Genomic DNA, 22360 nt, shown 5'->3' with positions numbered 1-22360 from the left:
AAGGTTTCATGTTTATAACTCTTTTCAATATGTAATCTGGAGTTATCCAGTGTTATCTTGAAATAGCTGTTTTCTTAACCAAAGTGATTTTGCATCAGTCAAGAAATCATACCTAACAATTTACACTATGCTCTAAATTTTACTCTATTGAACTTCTTGTTGCTTGCAAAGAACTCAACTGCTTAAGGTATCAAATTTATTTTTTAAAAGTAGACTGGAAGTGAATGTAGCTACATTTATTTTCAACTATAGACTTTACAGCAGAGGATTTTTTCCCTCTGTATGGTTTGATTGGCCGTTCTAGCTGAAGGAGTCATGGTTGTCAAGTTTCAGGGACAAAAAATGGAAATAACTTATGAAATGAAAAGCCAACTCCATTCACTTTGAAGTGCTTATTCAGTATGGAAGTCACCTGTTAGCCCAATTCTTAGGCTCCTTACCTACATTGCAACATTTACCTGGAGAATATTCTTTTAAAACAGGTCAGTGGTCATGTGTGAATGAGAAAGACAAGAGAAAAATCTAGATTTATATCACTATCAGGTATTCTTTATTATGTATATCACTGTATATTACATGCAAGAAAATCACAATACAACCTAAAGTGTTTATGTATTCTGGCACGACAAGAGTAATACAATTCAAAGTTTATATTTTTACATACAATTATCTTGAACAGTTAAATAAGAATAATGTAAAAATAATTCAGTGATATGCTCATTATTGGATGTACGAGTCAACGTTTTGATCTGCGCATGAGACCATTGTGATTTGGCAGGTTATTCTTTTGGAAGCTACCGCTGATTATCCTGTTCTACCTGGATATGTGCACAACGTATGAAATGATAGCTTAGTCTTTACTGTGCATGAAAATGTTTTTCAACAGTAAAAAAAAATAATTATGATGGGGCTAACACACGAATTAAAACCAAAAGTAAAAATCCAAAGGAAAAAACCTAAGGCAAAATTACTAGATCATGAAAATGAAAAGAAAGTTGTATTTTTAAATGTCCCTTTTTGCGTGTTACCACAGCCAACAATATATTCATTTGTTTCTATTTTTCTAGCAGTGGCACATAGGTGAAATACTGTACAGATATTTAGGCGAATATTTTTGACTTATAGTTGTAAAGGCAGATGTGGGAGAATATCTGAAAATAAACACAGGCCGCATGTTGTGCTCATTGTTAAATCTATTGATTTCATACTGTTTCGAAAGATGTACTTATTATGCTTTCATTGATTTAGATACAAAATCTGTAAAACATAAACTATTCTAGACCTTTTTTTAGGTTACTGGTGATGGGCATTTCTACATGCTTTTTAGATATCTGACCTCTGCAGAGAAGCTGAATCCATATGCAGAGCAGCAGATCTGTATTTTTCCTTCCATCCACAACACTTTCAAAGAAAATGATGGATTCAGCTATTCTCTTGGACCCCTAATGGGAGCCATTAGAATGACATCGATAGGTAGAGTTGATTGCTTATGTTAGGTTTGACTTTAAGTTATAGAAAAAGAAAGTAACAATTCTGCTGCCATTTCTGTTGCTGGGGAAAATGTAGTTTGTGGGCAAGAATCTGTTTAAAAATATTTGAACTAAGTCAACCACAGAGAATCTCAATGAAACATATTCTTTATAATATTTTCAAAAATCATGAAAACCTTATGGATATTTTTTTAAACTAAGTATTTTAGTTACCTGAATTTCAAATGTAATTAAAAATATAAAACACAACTCTATTTTAATGGAAATTATCTTTGGAAAGCAAAAATGTGTCATTATTGTTACAAAAATTTAACGACAAATGACAGAGCACCTAATGTTTAGATTCACACTTTTTAAAACTTGTCTCTTTGCTACATTTTAATAGAGTAGATTTTTCTATTTCTTTTTTTTAAAGCTCCACTTGCAAAATGGTTTCTTTTTTTTCATTTAACATAATAAAATGTAAATGACAAGATCACATGTCATTTTAAGTTTCCATAATTATTAAGTAGATTAAAAGGTCAGAAAATAAATTGCCAAAGGAAGGATGAGTTAGTGAAAACTGGCATTTCTTCTTTAATTCCCCCCAAATTAATGGGAATTTATATGCCTATATAAATATGTACATAAGTTTATATAAACTTGTATAAAGGGAAGATATATAAACTGCTATTTCTAATTCTTATTAAGTTAATAGGAATTTATATTCTGTTAGTAATAGAGCAGAATTTTTTTGATAGGAATATTAAATTATAAATCATAGCATTAAATTTTATGAATTTAGGATTTATGATCATTCAGACTTTTCAGTGAAATTTATGTTTTGAGTATAGATAATAATATAATTTGAAGTTCAAATTAAGATTTAAAAGAGAAGGTACAGTTGAAAGCATTTTCTAATTTTCATTTTATTTCCAGAGTATAAATGTAAATAATGAGTTTGCAAGTAATTTATTGATTATGAATTTTCAAATAAGGAGCTAAGACCTTGATAAATTTTATTGATTATTTTCTATTTTGATCACAATTACCATATAATTTCCAAGGCTCCATTTTGCTATGGTGTGTGTGTGTGTGTGTGTGTGTGTGTGTGTGTGTGTGTGTGTGTGTGTGTGTGTGTGTTGGTGACAGTTATTTTTAACTATGTAATGCAAACACCTGAATGATAACAGAAACTTCAACCAAACCGGCCATTTAAAAAATCACAGGGTCCCCTGATTCTTGAGAGACTATTTCCAACAATCTGGGAAGTCACATGTTCATCAGGCTATGAACTAAGTAAATATGTTTGAGAACATGTACAGTACTATTCTTCAAATGAATGTAGATGCTCTTATGAGAAAACGCACATCTGAAAGTGTTATTGACTTTTTAGGTTTTCCATTATGGATTTTCTCAAATAGTGGGCACTCAAACTCATATTTGAATGTAAAAGTCTCTAATATTAAATAATGTTGATGTGAACTTCTTAGACTTTAAAATATTATAAAATACAGATACAGGTAAAAACTATTCTCTTTTAATATAATAGAGTCAAATTGACTTATGTTTGTAGATCCAACTAACATTAATTTCCTATTTTTACAATGATATCTGTGCATTATGCAAATACAGAGTTAGAGGAAACATTGAGTTTTTTCCACTTATGTCACAGAGAGCATGGCTCTTACCAGACAGGTGACATTTATCGGGTTCTCCTCTTCTCTCCTGCAGCTCTGTATGGACTATAAGGTAGTCTTTTCCTCCACAGTGTCTTTAATTGCTCAGTTTCCAGCTGTCTCTAAGTGAGAAGCTAGCCAATTAGAGAACAATCAGCATGATCACTTTAGTGATCTTCAAGATCAATAAGAAACTAACTGAATTGATTTCCCAACTTCTTTCTGGAAGCTTACTTTAAAAGAGATATATTTTTTTATGTGCCTATCCATGCATATGGACCGAGCTACATCCTGGTGCATTTACCTTCAGTAGACTGGCCCAATTCTTAGATTTCACTGGAATTTTATTGCAGTGAACATTACTTAAAATGAATGGCACATCAATCATTATTAGGAATTATATTATGTCGTTTGGTTTATGAATTTGGTTATGATAAGATTCAGTTCCTCTTAGAGGAGAAAGGATTTCATAACAAACGTGAAAAAAGGAATCATGTAATCAGGATTATTTCCACCTCCCTCCCCCCACAATGGATGAAGTTTATTATCAATAAACAAACAAGTAAACAAATGAAAGTCATTGGGCAGTTGTTCACATAAACGCACTTTTCTTATTGTTGTTATTTTCTCCCAATTCACGTAGAAGGTATGTGATTGATTCACAGGCAGCAAGGGGATCCTAAGAACACTTGCCAGATTCTACAACTTATAATATTGATATTATAAATCCTGAAAATAGTCTAATGTTATTTGAACCTAATTTATATAGATGGTATAACTTACATGAAAAATACCCAGTTGGGTAAGAGACCTATTGGTTTTCTCCATTCCCTTGAGAAATAAGAGCCATGAATTTCCATAAAGCAAATGAGTTTCAAGTTAAGACAGCAGTGATCAGTAGCAGCTTCCCACTGAGCCAGAGCACTGGGTGAGCCTGGGGGCAGATGGGAACAAATCATTTCGCAGCCAAAGAGAGTAACAGGAAGGCCTTGTTATTTTTCTGTTTTCTGAACAGACCCCTGCAGAGGCAGGCAAAGGCAATAGGAATCAAGCTTACCACCTGCAGAGATGCAGGAGAACAAGAATAGGCTGGGTTTCTTGTACTAGTCAGGATATTGTGCATGGAATTCTGACTGATTCTAAAGTCAAAATGATGTAGAGAAGGAGGCCATTATTTGGTGAAATAGAGAGTGTAGGTTGCCCACCATGATGTCAAGCCATGAGCAAAACTTCGTATGTCTCCATTTTTTACTGTATTCAGGTGATGATGACCCCATACATGGTCATTTCAAAGGGAAGTATATTCCGCAGAGAACATAGAGGAGCATGTGTCTGTGATGACAAACATTCCAGGGAGAAGTGAAAAATCTTGACCAGCGACAACAAAAACCCCCACACAACCAACTAACTAACCAACCAATCAACAAAAAAACTTCAAAGAGTAAACAAATAGTGGATAGACATTCTGAAATTCACAACTGACTGCTTTATCCAATTGCTTTATAAATGGGAACTCTTCTCTTTTGGAAGTCTCTAGTAAGTGGACTCCTTAGACTGATGTCCACTGATTTCAAAGCATGTCTTGACCATGGCAAGAAAAGAGTCATACACACTGCTAGGAAGACGATAGAATTTAATCCTGCATCTCAATGTTATGCCATATAATGGAAACCATGCAAAGTGCATTTTATTATTTCGAGAAGGTAAGAACTCTAATATGTCACTCAAAAAGCAGTGGGATTGTCACAGGTTTACCTCTGGTCGACGATCCTTTGAGGGCTTTATCAAAACTGTGACTGGGAATATCAGTGGAAGTCAAATCTACTCAGGCCCTTGCATGCTAGAAGAGGCAGCAGCTGATCTGTAGGCTTGATTATTTTGGTGTCACAGCAGTGTGGGCGGTGACATTGCAGCCGTAACTGAATACGGAATGTGAAAAGTATCTCTGCAACCCAGAAGCTCATCTCCGAAGGAAGCAGAGATAGGAGAGCCTATGAGACCTATGAATTTGCAGATATCATGTACTGTGCAGGCACTTCTGCCTCCTCAGAACAAGGGAAAACGATTGCTGTTCTCCTCAGAGGTTCGTCAGCTTCGTACTCCACTGTGGATGGTGAAATCACAGTCATCGGGTCAGACAAATGTCCTCTCCTTTCCCTTTTCTCTAGTATTTGTTGATTAAAATAGTTCTACTGTGCTCGAATTTATGAAGCTCACTCATGTTGTTCATCGTGTGTGACTGTTCAATTTTACCCAGGCTCGTAGGAGAATAGTTGTCCCTCTCTTCCTTTTTATATCTCCCTTGGTTTTTACAACTTCTCCTCTCATTTCCATTTGGTATTTTGTAATCCTGTGTAGTCACTGAGAATTTTCTAACGTTAGTGGGTAATGCTAATTAAATCAAACATTTATGTATTTGAAGCAAAACAACAGAAATTTCTTTTAAGAGACTTGAAAGCAAATATGATAACCTGTTCTGAAGATTTAGATTCTTTCAAAAGTCACATTTCCAGGTAAGAAGAATAAAGATATAGGCAATGCTCAAAACCCCTTTTCCTGGAAGATTTTTGTTGCTAAATATTTCTATTCTAGTGCATGTGACAAAACTAAGATGAATTTTCCTCATTGCCTCTAAAAGGACTTCTGTGTTCCTTCTCTGAAATCATAAAACAAACACATACTTTTCTTTGTAAACAATGTATGTATTACTAAGAATGGGATACTAAAATTGGAATTTAAATAATAAAGCTTTTTCTCAATTGCACTGGTTTAGATTTATGCACATGATTGTGGGCCGAGAAGCAAATTATATTTGATTCATGAAGTAGCTTTTAAGGACAAGAAATCATTGGGATGTGTAATCATTGAGATGCACAGGCAGAGGCAAATTCAGTTATTGCAAAATGGTGAGCATTCCTCTTCATGAGATATACTTAATATTACTATTCTCTCAAAACCTAAACTGAAGACACACCATCTGAAAAATGTAAACATATCTATGCTTACGCTGAAAACTTGCTTACATAAAATATGATTCATATCAGACAATTTTTATACTAACATGAGATTGTTTTGCATTGTTTCCATGACTACAGAAGTTTTCTTGAAACAGCTGTAACTCTACTTCAACATGGCTGCTTGCACTCAAATATGGTTTCAGTAGGTCTTGTTTCTGAACGAATAGATGCTATAGAATCTTTGTAACTTTGAATGGATTGCATATATTTGAATACCTGCTCTATAAGACAGGAGAGCACTTTTTAGATCTAATCATTCTGTATAAAGAGTAATACTGCCAACTAAGTTCTCTGAGTGGCAGTGAAGTGTGATGCCAAGTAACTCAAATAATAGAATCATAAAAAAGAGTGGGCTCTCTCTTTCCTTCCTTACACTATGTTGGTTCTACTTGAGTTTTAACTCATTTTTTCCCCCCAAAGAAATAATAAAACTTTCGTATCATCTCAGACCCAGTAGTACATTCTGGGAACATCTTAATATATTGCCATAGAATTTTGTTCTGTCTTCAAGAATATGGGGGTCTCTTTTGGATGTGAACAGAACAAATACCTCTAAGTTTCTGGAGGTTGGGAGAGAAGAGCTCACTCCTCCTGTACCATATGAGATCACAGGGCTGTCCTTTCTCAGTATGGGGTCTGGGGCATTGCTAAACATTAGTTCCCAAGTTGGTTGGCTATGAAATGCTAACTTGAAGCTCTCTCAAAATTCAGAGGCAGCAGCAACTCTCTCAATTTCTTCTGTAGCTTCATATAGTTTAATTCCAAGTGCAGATTTTCATGGAGTTACCATTTACTACACGTAACGCAAAGTGAGTTGAAAAAGTATATTATTAAATTTTTATGAAATGTGTGATGGGAAGAACGCCAGAAAATTGATTTTTCTCTGAATACGTGCCCAGGGTCTAGAATCATCTTTTCATATATTTAAGTCAAGAGATGCTTTCAAAGGTTGATATATTTAATTTAATGATTTTCGAGCTCTTAAAATTTCTTTTAATTGCATATGCAGCTATTCAATGTTATGTGAAAAGTACTTTGTTATTATAGGATGCACTTTCAATTCTCCCTTAGCCCACTTTTCATGTTCCTAACATCTCAATGACAATAGTCCTTATGTTTGTAACCTGAGTGCCTAGAATACAGTAATATTGGTTAAATTAAATTGAACTTTTCCCATATGCTGCTCTCTTTAATAAATATTATGGCATTACATGACAAGAACGTGAATATTTGCCACACACTATAGTACACTAAGTATGTGGGTTTGCTTAATTCTTCAACAGTAATGTATATAATTCTTTGAAGTTTTAGTATTTCGATTTCAGTAGAAAACAATGACTGTGGGTTGTAATTATTTCTAGTTAAATTTAACTGTCTCTCCGATGGATGTCTCAAAGTTAGACCCTTTAATTGACTTGTCAATTTAGGCCCTAAAGTCCTAATGACAGGGGTCTTAAATAAAATCTGGATGCCACATTCTGTGACTATGAATCCTATAGCACCTCACATAGAGAAAATACAATGGTTAGGCCAAGGCACCGATGAAGGTCCACGTTTGTGCCCATCCCTTCTCCTAGCCCGAGCAATATGGCCTGTGAGAAAAAATTATGTTGAGGATCTAGGCAAGAATCCTGATGCTTCGACAATGGCCGTAAGGATTCTTTAAGACACCTATTTTCTGTTGGCGGATATTTCCATGAAGGGGATAGCGTTTCTGGCTGTATAGCCACAGCAGGGGCATGGGTGGGCAGTGGAGGAGCCGAGAGGCTGAGGCTATCATGTCCTCTCAGTTTGCTTTGGCTAAGACTCTCTGAAGTTTGAGAAAACCCAAGAGGTAATAATAGCAGCTTCTGCAGTACTGTTAGCTGAAGCTGGAAGAATCGCTCATGGGCCACCTCATCTTGGTAATTGCCAGCATTACCAAAAGAACCTTGTTTTAGCTTTTGAACGTATAAATATATTTGATTTCAGTAAGAACTTTGAATGCTTTGGGGGCTTTGTGATAAATGTGGTCAGGGAGAATCTTTTCTTTGCATCTCAGTTTTATTTCTCTAGGCTTTGTATCTGTGCTTCTGAATTTCAACTTTTGCTTAGATCCTGAAAGTACATTCTGAGAAAAGGCTGGAAGTAGAATTTTGTTAGCATCTTTTAGGTAATATTAAATAAGCTAAGTGTGCCATTTCAATAATGAAATTTGCAAGTGAATGAATGTCAGTTTTAGCAACACATGTCATATTATCTAAGGAAGTGACTATCCTCTTACCAACTCAAAGCTATTTTATTAAAGGGTTTATTTTTAAACTGCCAACTGACTATTTCAATGTTGAAAAGTATTTTCAATGGCTAAATTAAGAGTCCTGCTTCTTTTGATGGCACCGTTGGAATGCCATTCTATCATAGAAGATTCTGGTTGAAGAGCTTTCCGCCTTCCCAAGGAGATTACTCTCAGGCTTTTGTGCCAAGGGCTATCTGAGAGAGGTGGTTCCCAGTGAGAACTAACACACACACACACACACACACACACTCACAAACTCTCTCTCTCTCTCTCTCTCTCTTCTCTCTCTCTCTCTCTCCAATGTTGATAGTTTTCATTTATCACTACAAATATGGGGCATTTGCTACATGGTAGGCCAAGCTTTTTATGTACATTATTTCACTGGGTCCTGACCACAGCCCAATAAGATTACTATTACTGGCCCTACTTTTAATGCTAAGTAGCATCCTACTTTTGATGCTAAGAGAGCTTGAATATGTTACTCAAAGCCACAAAGCCAAAAAATACTAAAATGTGTGCTCAGATGTGGATCCAGATGACCTTGAAGCTCAAACTTTTAGCCTCTTCACTAAACCCTTTTATTTGACATCATCAAATTGTTAATGAGGATCCAGAATATTACAGCAAAAGGTTTAAAATGAAAGTGCGAGCAAATACCCAATGGGGGTATTGGCAATAAATTGACTCACTTTTGGCCCAGCTGTCTCATCTCCCCTCTTCTTTCCTTTCTAGTGATTGGCAAAGAAAGAAAAATGTAGGAGCAAAGTAACAGTGAAGGTCAAGACTAAAAGAGAAAGCACTGCCTACTTGGGATTAGAATCTCTACAGCACGTAATTAGATGAAGAAGTGAAACTTTCACTTCACATGTATAGTCTACATTACTGGGCCACCAGACTAGGAAGAGAGCCCATTCATATGGACAAGGGTGAAATAGGAAGGAAGAACAAAGCAGACCATTACATTTTCTTTATCTTTAGATTTTATAAGAAACTTGAGCTCATCTGGCCTACTCAAGGCTGCTACTTCTCATTTGCCAAGGAATTGCAAGGTTGTTCTAGCAAATTTATGACAAAAAATGGTTTTGAATGGAAAATATTGAAAACACATTTATTATTTACTTTAGAATGTCTTAATAGAGAGCTGCCATTAGGCTGAAATAACAATTGTTGAAAAATGGCCTTATGAACAGCAAACAGCACTACCATGTCCCTTGAGAGAAATCATGTTATTATAGCCCACGAAAAACAAAATTTTCCTCCCCAGTAACTTGTATGCAAATATTTCATTTTCCCCTAGTGTGTATCATTTGAATTATCCCTTTTACTTGTGTGCGTGTATGTGTGTCTGTGTGTACACACACACACAAATGTATTTATTTAACATTCTAAATCTTTTTAAGGCCCTGGTGTTAATTATTTTGATCAGAAAATGCAAAAAAAAAATAATGCATATCAATTCTGGAATATAATATTTGAGAAATGGAGATTATTAGAGGCAAATACAAGACTTCACAGAAGAAAATATTAAACTACTTATCTTGGATTTTTTTTCTCATCCAATGGATACATGGGTTGGGTCTGTATAACTACAGCCAGTCAGATCTGAGACAGTAAATTCAGTTATTCTGATCCACAGCGTTTGCTTTCCTGAAATACTACCTTTGGATGTCTGATGTGTATTTGTGCCTTGTTAGGTTGAAGAACAAATACTAATTTGAGACTACTGAGAGCCTGTAGACTCAAGAATACTCTTATAAGGAAAGCTGGCACCAGTTTTATACTTATGTCTTCATGGATAACTGCAATGTACTTTATTCATTTAATCAATGCAGACAAAAGTTCAAAATGGGGAGCTTTTTGTCATTGGCCAGCTGACTTGACTGCCTGCCTTTATAGATCAAACAAAATGGGTGATTGCCAAACCTCTACTGTATTTTATACCGAAGAAAACCAGTCAAAGAGGAGAATTGTCTGAGAAACTACTTAGAAGACTGACATTTTACAAAAAAAAACTTGACATTTAGAAAAGATAAAATAGACCAACTTATTGGTGAAGATATTGTATAAACACAGTCTTCTGGAAAATATGCTTGAGTCATTGTTAATATTTCATGTCCAAGTAACTACACAGAATTGAAAAGCAGATCACTTATTTTTTTTCTTATGGTCATTTGAATCTTTCTGTTTTGAGATTAAGCTTATTAAATCCATATTTTTAAATAGTTTAAACTGTTCTGAAGGTAAACAAAATCATCCGTCTATTTATCAGTCTGATTCAAAAAGCATAAGTATTCTGAGCAGAGTTAACAAAGGAAAATAACATGTAAAGGGAGCATGCAGTATGAAAAAAATCTATTGAGAAATGAAGGGTATATTTTAATGCTTGACTTCCTGCATGAAAAAATGACGAGTTCATTGACCCACTGTTACCTTTTGTGAACGCTTAGATGGCAGCGAGAGAACTGCAGTTAAAACGGGGAGAAAAACGAAAGCCTAAGAAGGGAAAAATCTCCCATCATGACTCTCAGGAAGCACTTGCTATGCACAAGAATCAACCTTTCTACAGCTGACGTATGACTGTGTTTCAGATTACCTTCCATGTTAATCTCTTCCCTCACAATAATGGAGCTAGGTAAGAAATGTCATTCTTTTAAAAAATACAAAACCAAGAAATAAAGGTGGAAATGAAGTCTTAAGCAGGAGATAATTTTAAGGTTAACATTAAGGGTGAAAAGAAGAGCAAAATATTCCCTTACAGAAGACTAGAAAGTCTTGGATGTCCACACAAGGTGCTTTTATCAGAGGTAGCATTTACTTTACATGTACTGTGGTCAATTTAACAATCTATGGTTTTTCTTTGATGAGGCCATAAATATTTGCTTGAAATAAAGATTACATACAGTAGGTTTATCTCCCATGATGACCTCAGTTTACATACCATAGCCTGTTGCAGTCCCATTGGGCGTCTTCCTTGTGATTATGTGCACAAGCTGAACTAATTAGTGTGGTATAGTTATTCCCTTCCAAGGCTTAATTTAGTCTGGATGTCCCTCTATTATGCAGAGTGAAGTGGCCAGAGAGGAAAGAGTTTTGATGACTCAGAGCAGGCACTTTCCATACATCCTTGCAGTGACCTGCTTCCACATAAGATGGTGGCTTCTAAGTTCAGTTGAGGGTCTGAATGGCATGAGACCCAGTTAGGGCAATGGAGCAGTTTCTGCTTCTAGATTTTCTAGCTGAAAGAAAAAAAGAAAGAACAAGGACAGTGAGTGTTTCAGATTGGGTTACAGCACACATTTATTGGGCATCTTCTGTGTGTCAGAACTATATTGAGAGCCTTTGCGTATACCTTCTTCTGCAAGCTTCAGAGTTTTCCCTAAATGTGAATATGCCTCTTAAAAGAGGGATTTCCCAACATAGAGACCGATGTGATGATCAACAAAGACATGCATTCCGGACATCAGGCTACAGTGGGCCCCAAGGGGGCAGGTGGTTGTGCAGGCACAGGTAGCTCCATGTGCTTCATTAGAACTGGATGCCTTCATGGAGATGAGTCTCCCTCCAACAAAGGAACTAGGAAGCCACGTGGTGGCCTGAGAGCAAATAGCTGCCTCAGAACCTCTACTGTCTGACCCTGCACTTCTGGATCCTGATTTGAAAGCCTTTAACAATAACGTGAAGAGTCTTCTTTTCCAGGAGACTTCAGAAGCCTTGTCCCGTAAGGAGGGTGCAGTGGGGATAGGGGAGAAAGGTAAGGGTGGGAAAAACATAAACTATTATGTCTCCTTTTGATATCCATGCTCAAATGTACCAGGCTCTCTTGAGGAATGAGGCTCACTCATTCAATTAGTCAGATTTAAAACAGTAAAATGGGGAAGGAAGTAACTTTGACCTTTGGGTGGAGCTGCTTGGACCCCCGTTATGTGCCCCTTCTGCTGTTCTTGGGGCTGAACGTGTAATTGGAATCGATAGTTTACATGCTTGTCCTGTGAATGCTCATATTGCCCAAGGGAGATGTTCTGATCTGGAAGAGCCACCTGAAGAGAGGTGACGGTGGGACGTGCGTATACCCGATCACAGCTCAGCTTCTGGTTCCCTTCCGATATGATAGCCCTGTGTGGCCAGTGAAAAATGCTGAAGGAATCTGGAGTCTCATGGAGGATAATTGTCAACTGAATTCAGTTTTTGCCCCTGCAGTTCGAGCTCTTCCAGACATTGTGACTAGCACTGAATCAGTTGCCCATGATGGCACCCAGGACGCCATCTTAGACTTTGGTCATGCCTTTTCTCCATCCCTTTGGCACTCGAAGATTAAGATCCTTCACCTGGCTTAGCTTCCAAAAACATGGTTACTGTGCAGCCATGGTAATGTTGGATTCTTCTGCTTTTTGCCACCAGTAGGTGGGCCAAACCACAGAACAAGCCTCTCTTTTTTTTTTGCAAGTAACTTGTTTCTACTACATTAATGATATTACGTCAACCAGCCCCAATAAAGTTAGCAGATGCTAACTCAGCATGAAGACCCAGGAGTGCTCATTAATTCTGATAAGATTCAGAGACCAGCCACCCAAGTCAAAATTTGGGGAGCACGTGAGCTACTGCTTAATAGTGGGTTCTAGAAACAGTAAAAAAAAAAAAAAAAAAAAATGTTCTTTGTGTTACGACTCTCCAAGGCTGGAAAGACCGAAACTTAATTGCATAGTTGGGTTTTGGAGACAATACGTGCCTTATCTATGTACCTGTTTTGTTGAGGCTACAGGTTAATCAGAAAATCTGCCAAATTTCGCAAGAGACCTAAGCGACAGGCGACCCTGGAGGCAGTGCAACAGGCCGTCCCAACAGCCCAGCCCTAGGGCCCTTCAAACTACAGATTTCTGTTAGAAAAGGCAGCCTCCATTAGGGGTGGCCTTTGGCGCTTCCCTGACACCAATCCCTTCTTCAGCTGGGGAAGGGATACCTTCAACCTTGGAGGTGCGGGGACGGGACATTGATTAACACGATCCTTATCTCTAAACGCCAACCCTGTAACAGGCAAAACAATCACATGGTCCACTGAGACAAGCAGTCGCTCTGGCTGCCAGGCCAGTCTTCTGGGAGCATCACTTCGATCTGTACACCGTGGGATCAGAGACTCGCATGGGCTTGGCTGGCCCTTAGTTCCTCTATGTGCCTACTGTTATCAAAGGCAGCAGCTCCTAAATGTGAAGCCCTTGTCCATGTGAAAATGCAAAGATAGGTGCAGTCTTGTTTCAGGTAAGCTCACACCAATTCCTATGACACCTGAGTGCCCTTGGGTTATGCCATGCATGGCTATCAAGGCTACAACTACTCGGTGACCATGCCCATATGGATTATCCAAATTAATGTAACAGTGATCAAAATTAAGTTTGTCAACAAACTCCAGATGGAGCCTGTCCCCTTCAAATGTATGTTTGCAAGTGGGACAGCGTGGGACACAGGATTTGTCTCCACTGGGCATGGGGTCTGCAATTTGGCTCATCTTTGGCTCCTGCAATTGTTGGCTATAATACTGCTCCTTGGATCGCATCCCCTTTGTTAGGCCCCCAGGTAAGTAAGGAGGGCTGTCCTACCTGAGGGATACATGGATTCCTGTTTCCATACAGCAGTGTGAGTACTGTTTCCTGGCATCAGAGTCCACCTTCTAGAGGCAGGTCAGCACATTTTTGCTGACCGAGCTGAACTGCGAGTAACTATCTTTGACTATGAGTTGTTTCTGTAGTCACACAGTCAGTTAAGAACCTTCACTGCTGACTGCATGAGGCCCATGGCGTGACCATTTTGTGATTGCTCGCTCCCTCTCCCAAGGGAGAAGGCTCGGTCTGCTTACTACAAAACATGCTGAACCCTTAGGTCTGGGCTCCTGAACTGCAGGGCCATCCATGATGTACATGGCAACAGTCTGAGCCCATTGTGTCACACCATGGGACATGTGGGCAAGGAAGCCAGCACTCCCCATGGCGATGCCCCTACTGTTTGCCGAGCCGTCAGTAGTAAACTGCTTTCTCTGGTCCATTGAGTCACATTGTTTATTCTTGGCACCCATGGAGTCCTGGACAGCTGCCCTGCTTCCTTGCTGAGACCTCTTCTTTAGAAGCTTGTAACTTCCTGCCTCTTTTTAAGGCTAGTTTTTTGCCTATTTTGAAGAATAAAGTTTTGAAAATCTCTTAGATTCCAATCGAAGTTTATTTAAAGCACTTTTAATCTCTATGCAACAATCGAGAGGGAATTTAAGAGATTGTCTTTTCCAACTTCATCCATCTACAGAAGGAGGCAGAGGTCTTTGGAAGTGAAGGGACATGCCACACGGAATTGGTGAGGAAAGCTGGCTTAATATTTTTATTTTTGCTTTTTGCAGCCACTCTCTCTCATTTCCATTTTCTCTTTCCCATTTGTGATGCCATTTAAGTTGCAATTGAAGTCAATAACAGCCTTGGGTACTTTTGAAGCTGATCATAGTTTCTGTCAGTAATAGGCTTCGAAATCTCATTTGTTACAAAAAACATAAAAGCAGAGCCACACAAAATACATTTGGGCTTGGGGACTCAGAGGCAAAGTTCTCCATTTACCTAAATCATAGGAACTTGTCCCTTCTTCCATGCTCATTGCCAGAATCGGACAAATTGGGGTGTATGTATAACAAGGGGTCAAATTTCAGTAAAGGAGAATTCAAGGAGAGGTGAAATAATCTGATAGTTCAAAGAATCCAGACTCAATATGCCATATGCTTCCTCTTGCTTTTAATATGGGTTTATTTTTACAATACATTTTTTATTTCATAAAAGGAAGCTTTGGTGGTTACTTTTGATGTCCACTAGAAGATGCCTGCCCCCAGAGTCTGCATGGGGTAATCAGTCAGACCCAGAAATGAGTCTTAATTCGTTGTCAGTCGAAAAAGGCTGGGAACATCCTGCTTATGACGAGATCCCCTAAGTGTCTGGTGGCCTGGGATAACAAGCTCACCCAGTCGGTGGTCAGGTGACACCGGAATCTCTGTCCCCTAACTTCTGGACTTGTGTTCTTTTACAAGAAAGTTTGCAATTATTCAGCCTTTGGTACGCTTCTCACAGTTGAGTATAGATGACTTTTAAAAGAAAGCTATTTTTCTCAAGGATGATTCATTCAAAACAAAAGGATGTGTCAATTATAAGGCTTATTCTTAGCAATGTGTAGTTTAAGTCAGTGAAAACATATCTGAAAGCTACAGAGACTTTTTCCCCTTTAGGATTGTAACTAGAAAGTGGCAAGCTTCAAAACAAAGCAAAACAAGAGTGAAAACCCAAACAAAACACAGCCTGCTCTGTTTTCAGATATGAAGTTGCAGATCTTGTTTGTATTTAGACTACATATTTTAAATGAGTGAGAATAAGAGATCAACAATTTTAGAACACTGGTGACTGCCTGGAATTATGGGATGTTGCCATTTATTGCAGTAAAACACTGAATCGTGAATAGATTTGTGACTGAGACTAATGGTCTCCAGCGGGCTTTTTGAAGCTACTTAGTGAAACCTTCATTTTGTGAGATGTTACAAGGTATCCCTTGAAAACTTGGGCCTGTTCCCAGATAAGTTTGAGAACTTCAGCTTAAAAAACAAAATGAAAATATATAGTGATAGATATATGCAGTACACGCACACACAGTAGGACTTTTCAAAGCCTTAAAATGCTAACATACAGTATGAGTCCTCATGGCCAAAAATAAGATAGGCACTATTTCCTAACGGTTGTCTAAAGTGCTATTTTTTTTATTGATCCACATTAACACTTCACTATAGGAACTATATGAACCTGGTAGAATTTATGAAAACTAAAAACATCATTCGGAGAGTCATCGTCTTTGATTCCCTACATATCAAATCTCGACACCTGAGTCGAGCAACATCCCTGCCATGCAGGCAAAATGCCGATGCTTAAACATTTAAGGCTACTTTGACAAGGAAATTCTTGAATTTCAAAGCTTAGAAAGTTCTTTCTTTGGTTGTATTGAAATCCCTTTTCCTGTAGCTTCCACTCTTTGGCTTTAATGAGTAGAGTTGTATTAGATAAGTCGAATTCCTTACTCACTTCTCTTTAAGTATGTGAAGATAACTACCTTGTCTTGAGTTTTCTATTTCCTAGGGTAATCATGTGTTCTTATTTCAAACACTTGTCATATTGAAGAATTTTAATTCACCTTCTTGGTTGCTCATCTCTGAATACTACCTAATTTGCTTATTTCATTTTTGAAGTCTATCGTCTGTTAAAATGGAGCTAACATTTTTTTGGTTCTAGACACTAGATTTCTGTTGATGTAGTCGAGCTATAATTGCTTAAGTTTTTGCCTACTCTTCTAGTATGTTTGGTTCATTTTCTTATTAGATTATTTGGCATTCCTCCATTGATCGAAAGCTTAAGATGGGAATCAAAGTTTATAAATCTACCCGGTATACTATTATATCCAAAGCATAATTCAACATAGTATAGCATTACAGAAATTAACAAGAGCTTGTCAAATCTCTTGTTAAAAACACTATTGATAGGGGGTTTACTTGATTCCCTGTCCCACAATCCTCTAAGGAAAAAAAAACTTTTTTAGTTTTGTCATAATTAATTCTTGGAGAATTTATCTTGCCTCCTAGAGATTACTGCTTCCTTTCTAAGTACTCTCAAAATACATTTTAATAATCTGATCTGGGTTCTAAAAACAATCAGTGCAAAGGTAAATATTCTGTGTGGTTTTTAGTTGCTACAAAGTTCCCATTAAAATTAAAACTCTTTCTTTCCCCTAGTTTTTTTAGGACTACTCCCATTCCTCTTTGCTTCCGAAGTTATGATTTGTTTCATTAACTATGTTTCATTTAAAAGTTCTCTTAATGTTTTAAGATCACCAGGCGATTTGGCCTCATTCAGAGCTTCCCACCGATGAAGATCATTTTCTCTGAAAGAGAAGCTTAAAATAAAATTATTTGAAGAACTGTACTTTCCTTGTCTTTTATTAATACTGTCTTATACTTTGCATCTGGCTAGCAGTACAGAAGAAAGCTTTCTTTTAAGAAATCAGTGTGATGTTTCCAAGGAGATTTAGACTAAAGTCAGGACACCTGGGTATAGCTCCAGATCTCAGGCATGACTTTAAAGACATCACAACTAATTTGGATCTCGATGTTTCTTCATCTGTTAAACATGGTTCGTCAGGTTAGGTTAGTGAGTCTCAGCTGAATTTTTTTTTTGGGGGGTGCAAAATCTAGAGACATTTTGACTGTCACAGCTAGGAGTGGATGGACCCTACTGACATCTAACAGGTAGAGGCCAGGGGTCTGCTCAACATCCTACAATTCACATCCCCCACAACATACATTATCTGGCCCAAAATGTCACTAGTGCCAAAGTTGAGAAGCCCTGAGTTAAATCAATCTTATGATGATTCCTTTGGCACCGTTATTTTATTCCTTTTCATTTTTCTTTACAAGAACTATAATTCAGTTTCTTGGGGAAAATGGGTGGGGAGAGGAGGTAAGAATAGTAAGTCCTCACTAAGTGGCTTGGACTAGCAATATTAGCCAGTTGCCTGATGCTGTGCTGTGTGCTTTGCATGAACACTCATCCATCACATTCACATGAAAACCGTTAGCGACTGTAGTTATCACCGTTCTGATAGATGAGGAAATTAAAATATGGAGAATTTCAGAAACTTGCCCAGGACATTTTAGCTGGTCAGTGGTAGAATCTGGATAAATAAATGAGCCACCTAAGTTTTTAGAATTTTATATTATACCTGCTATTCTAATCTAAATATAAACTTTCCTTTTATCAGATGCATTTTTTTAATTTAAATTACATATACTAGAGTTTATATCAAATATAATTATGACTTTTTCTTTAGTCACAAACATTGTCTTAAACTCCACTTGAAAACTAAGTATTTGAAAATACTTTGCTGTCATCTTTTATATTTAGAAAAAAAGCAGAGACAGATGGGTGCTAATCAGGGAGACTACGTCATAAATTATATAAATGTATAACCATTGTGCTGTATACATGAAACTAACACAAAAATCATAAAAAACGTTTCTGGTCCACAGTTTCCCTATTTATGGAATCAGGAGGTTTGAATTAGATGGCAGTGGCATTCCATTTCAGATCCAATATTCTAAGAACTGAGTATTTTGCATCTGCTCGATAAATCCAATTGCATTGTTGGGATTTAAATATTGATATTTACTTAATTATAGTCTAATCATTTGGAAGTTTATTTGTCCCATTGAATTTCTGAAATAACTATAAAAATTCTCAGTTACAGTGTGTGTTAACCAAACTGCAAACGTCCATTTGTAGCATTTTAGGGTTTTATGAATGACATGTATATATCTCTTCTATTTCCAAAGAGTAGCTCAAAGAAAACATTTTTTTAAAGTTGATGTTTTGAATTTGAATGAGCCCACATAAAACTATATTTGGGGTCTTATGAACATAAAGATGTTTAACTGGCCGAGAAGAAGAAAGAACAGCAAAAGTGAGATATTCTTGCTATGTTGGTTAAATAGGTGATTGCCTTGTCAAATATGTAGTGAACATGTTCCATTTTATATCTGATGGTCACTGCATTTTTTTATTGCCAAGGATTGCTTTGGTGTTATTAAAATTTTGAAGTTTAAGATATTTTTATTTCTTAATGTCATTTTCCATAGGCTTTGCTTTGTTGCTTTTCGATTTGATGTGCTAGAGGTACCTATTTCATCACACACACAAAAATTATTAATTTCTTATACTTTAAGGCACTTAGATGTACTATTTAGAAATTCTGGATCATATATATATTTATATATTATGTATTACATATTACACATTACATATTCTATATTATACATTACATTTTTATATATTAAATATTTATAATATAATATATAAATATATAGATAAATTATATTTTATATATAAATATGATTACATGTATATTTTCTGGATCATTTATATATGTATATGTGTATTTTTCTCTTAATCATAAAGATTTGATAATATAGGTAAAAAACAGACAGGGCTTGATAGATTTTATAGATTTCTATTATCCCCAGAATTTCTGGTGTCTATATGGTAAACAGAATAGTAAAAAGAATGAAGCTGATTTTGGACAAAAAATGTGCTCTGTGGATCAGTTCTTATTCCTTTCTTCCTTTTTCCTTCCTTCTTTCCTTCCTAATAGACACTATTTTACATATACAAATGGCCTGAATAACTTTAATATATATTCATTCTTATCCTGAAAGTGCCATTATTTTAAATTGTTATGAAACTTCTGATGTTATTTGATACTTGATGATTATTTTATATAAGATAAATAAAGATTGACACCTTCCCAAACACTAACTCAGTAAGTGAGATGTTTTTCATGATAAATCAATACAAAATGGCAATTCACCTCTTAAGTTTAGCCAAATAGAAGGACATCTCATTTTAAATTTGTTTTTTAAAGAAAAATATGTTGCTATATTTTATCAGTTAGTTACACTCATTAAGACAACAATCCCAAGAAAATGCTATAATAATGATATTAGTTCATCCAATCATTAAAACTCAGAGTCCCTAAAAGATCAGAAAATTCAGTCAGAAACAACTCAAGCTAATTCACGTATCAACACCCACTGTACATTTTTGTTATACAGAATAACTTTCTGGTTGAACCCATTTATGGGTGAGTTGAAAAAACTGAGTTTTTGCAAGATGAAGAGGTGTGCTCCTTCATATATTGGTCAGGCACAGAGTGACAGCTAGAACATTTACCTTACTCCCTGTCCCCTCTGGCACTACCACCCCACTAAGCTGCCTTCTCTAGTAGGACAAATGTGACTGCAGTTAAGATCATAAAGGTCAACTTATGGAAATATCAAATGAACCTCTCTGGCATGAATAAAAAATTTAACTTGTAAAAAAGCAAATGCTTTCCTTTAGTGAGAGTCAATATGACTTTAATGATGGCAAAAGATTTTTAGTTCAAATAATTTGAGCTAGATAATGGTAATCAAAATCCTCATTATTAAATTTTTAATTCCTCATGTTATTCGTTAATCCATTCAAATGCTCTTCTTTACAACAGACACACAAATACTCTATGAATACATCTAAACAAACTTGCATAGAGACCTTACAATATTCAAACTATCAGTATACAAAGGCTAAAATTTAGTTTTAAGAGCCACCACCGAGAATAGTGTACACTAGCCTGGAGGAACAGTAGGGCACATTGATTATGAGCCTACATTATAAGAGTGAATTCAACATGTTCATTTCTCAGCCATTATTTTTTAATTATGAACTTGAGCTAGCTAATTCCTTAAACATTGGTTTCCTCAACTGTAGAGTAGACATAATGACTCATACTTCCTGGGATTAAATAAGATCCTGGACATAAACTGGTTACTAAATGTTATTACTAGTAATCTTAAAGCCAATTTTTTTCTGAGAATAAACTTATTTCCGATTAAAAAATAGTTTTTTTTCTCCCAGCTACTTTATAGAAACATACCATATCCTGATATTTATAAAAGACTTTTTTTTTTAATTTTAAGCCAAGATATACTCTAGAATCACACATGCATAAAGAGGCACATCTATACTCTGCATGTGTGTGTGTACATGCACACACACACTTATAACTGGAACTATTTCCTTTTTAAACCATAGAATTGAAAGAATAGCCATTTTGGTTTTCTTTACAAAATGTGGTCAAGCTCTGTAATTTTGGGAGATATTCTCGCTTGGGGCTTTTGTCATGGAATTGAAATGCTTTCCTTCTCAAATTAGCTCTCCACAGATGTCTTGTTAAAAAAAAAAATCAAGATCCAGTTTTTGAGGGTGATATTGTTGATTTTAAAAATCAGGCTTCTGCTTTTTAGTTTAGCTGATGATAGTATAGTTTTGTAGTTAGTACAAATGCAAAGTATCTCCTAATTTCTTGACCTGTTACTTTGATTAATACGTAAAGAAAGTGCTTTAAAAATCGTAACCAAAGGGTTTGGAAATGGACTTGCCATATTAATGCGAAGGAGTTAGCAGGTGGTGCTGTGTTAGCTTTATCATTATTGTATTACTTTCTCCTATGAATCTCACTGATAGGCATATTAAAAGTTAAGGCCTTCTCCAAGAATAACTACATTATTTTGCTAAACACAAGGTTCATTCAGTAAAAAAACTTTATATCAATCAGCTTCACAGAAATGATTACCCACGTTAGACAATACAATAACTTCAGTAGTGTTTGGATAAAATTATAGTTTAAATCAGAGTTTTCAGTTTAGTGTTTTATTCAAAATGCAGATTCTTGGACCATACTGTGACCCAGTGAACCAGAATTTCTTAGAAAAGTTCTTCAGAACTTACATTTTTCTGGAGCTCATTATAAAGCTTGAGAAACTCTGGCTGAGACCATACAATTATAGTTGGGTACAAGATGGCATTATGTGGGAATGCAGAGGAAAGCTTTGGATTAATATTAGAAGCCTGGATGTTTTTATCTGAGTTCTGCCTCTTACTGGTGGTTTGATCTTGTTAATCATTTAACCTCTTTGCACATTATAAAATTATATTTACCCATCAGGGTTGTTATAGGAAGCCGATGTGGTCGTGCACATGAACATACTTTTTAATCTGTATGCTGTGATGCAAATGTAAGATAGCATTATTATAGTTATAGTTAACACAGATCTTAAATAATCATCCAACTATTCTAATGAAGTTGTTTCTTTCCTATATAATGTTAAACATTTGAAAAATAATCTAGGTGTCAAAGCAGAAAATGCATTATGAAATGCGATCAGGGTGGAAACCAAACAGTAAAGATCAGCATCTCCAGTCTGAGTTGGACTGAGTAGATCTGAACATGTGGGGAGTGTTTTCAGGCAAAGTGGAGTCCAATAATGCAATAGTG

The 22360-nt window shown here is 36.3% G+C and overlaps 1 protein-coding gene across 3 annotated transcripts in view; it reads right to left on the bottom strand.

Moving 5' to 3' along the window:
- Nucleotides 1-22360, bottom strand: part of OPRM1 (opioid receptor mu 1) — a 147238-nt gene that overhangs the window by 85873 nt on the left and 39005 nt on the right. Inside the window, exon 4 of one of the 3 annotated variants that reach the window (XM_039873853.1) lies at nucleotides 11423-11676. The exons of 1 other annotated variant lie outside the window; for it this stretch is intronic. In XM_039873853.1, the coding sequence (XP_039729787.1) occupies nucleotides 11638-11676 (39 nt within the window). In that variant the 3' untranslated portion in view covers nucleotides 11423-11637. Of the gene's footprint in view, nucleotides 1-11422; nucleotides 11677-22360 lie in introns of those variants that run through there. One more of the 3 variants, XM_039873854.1, reaches the window with a different exon arrangement.

This window comes from Pteropus medius, unplaced genomic scaffold (genome assembly GCF_902729225.1).
Source record: "Pteropus medius unplaced genomic scaffold, Ma_sr-lr_union100, whole genome shotgun sequence".
NCBI classification, from domain to species: Eukaryota; Metazoa; Chordata; class Mammalia; order Chiroptera; family Pteropodidae; genus Pteropus; species Pteropus medius.
Note: the sequence above shows the minus strand (reverse complement) of the source record. Positions and strands in the feature narration are given on the sequence as shown.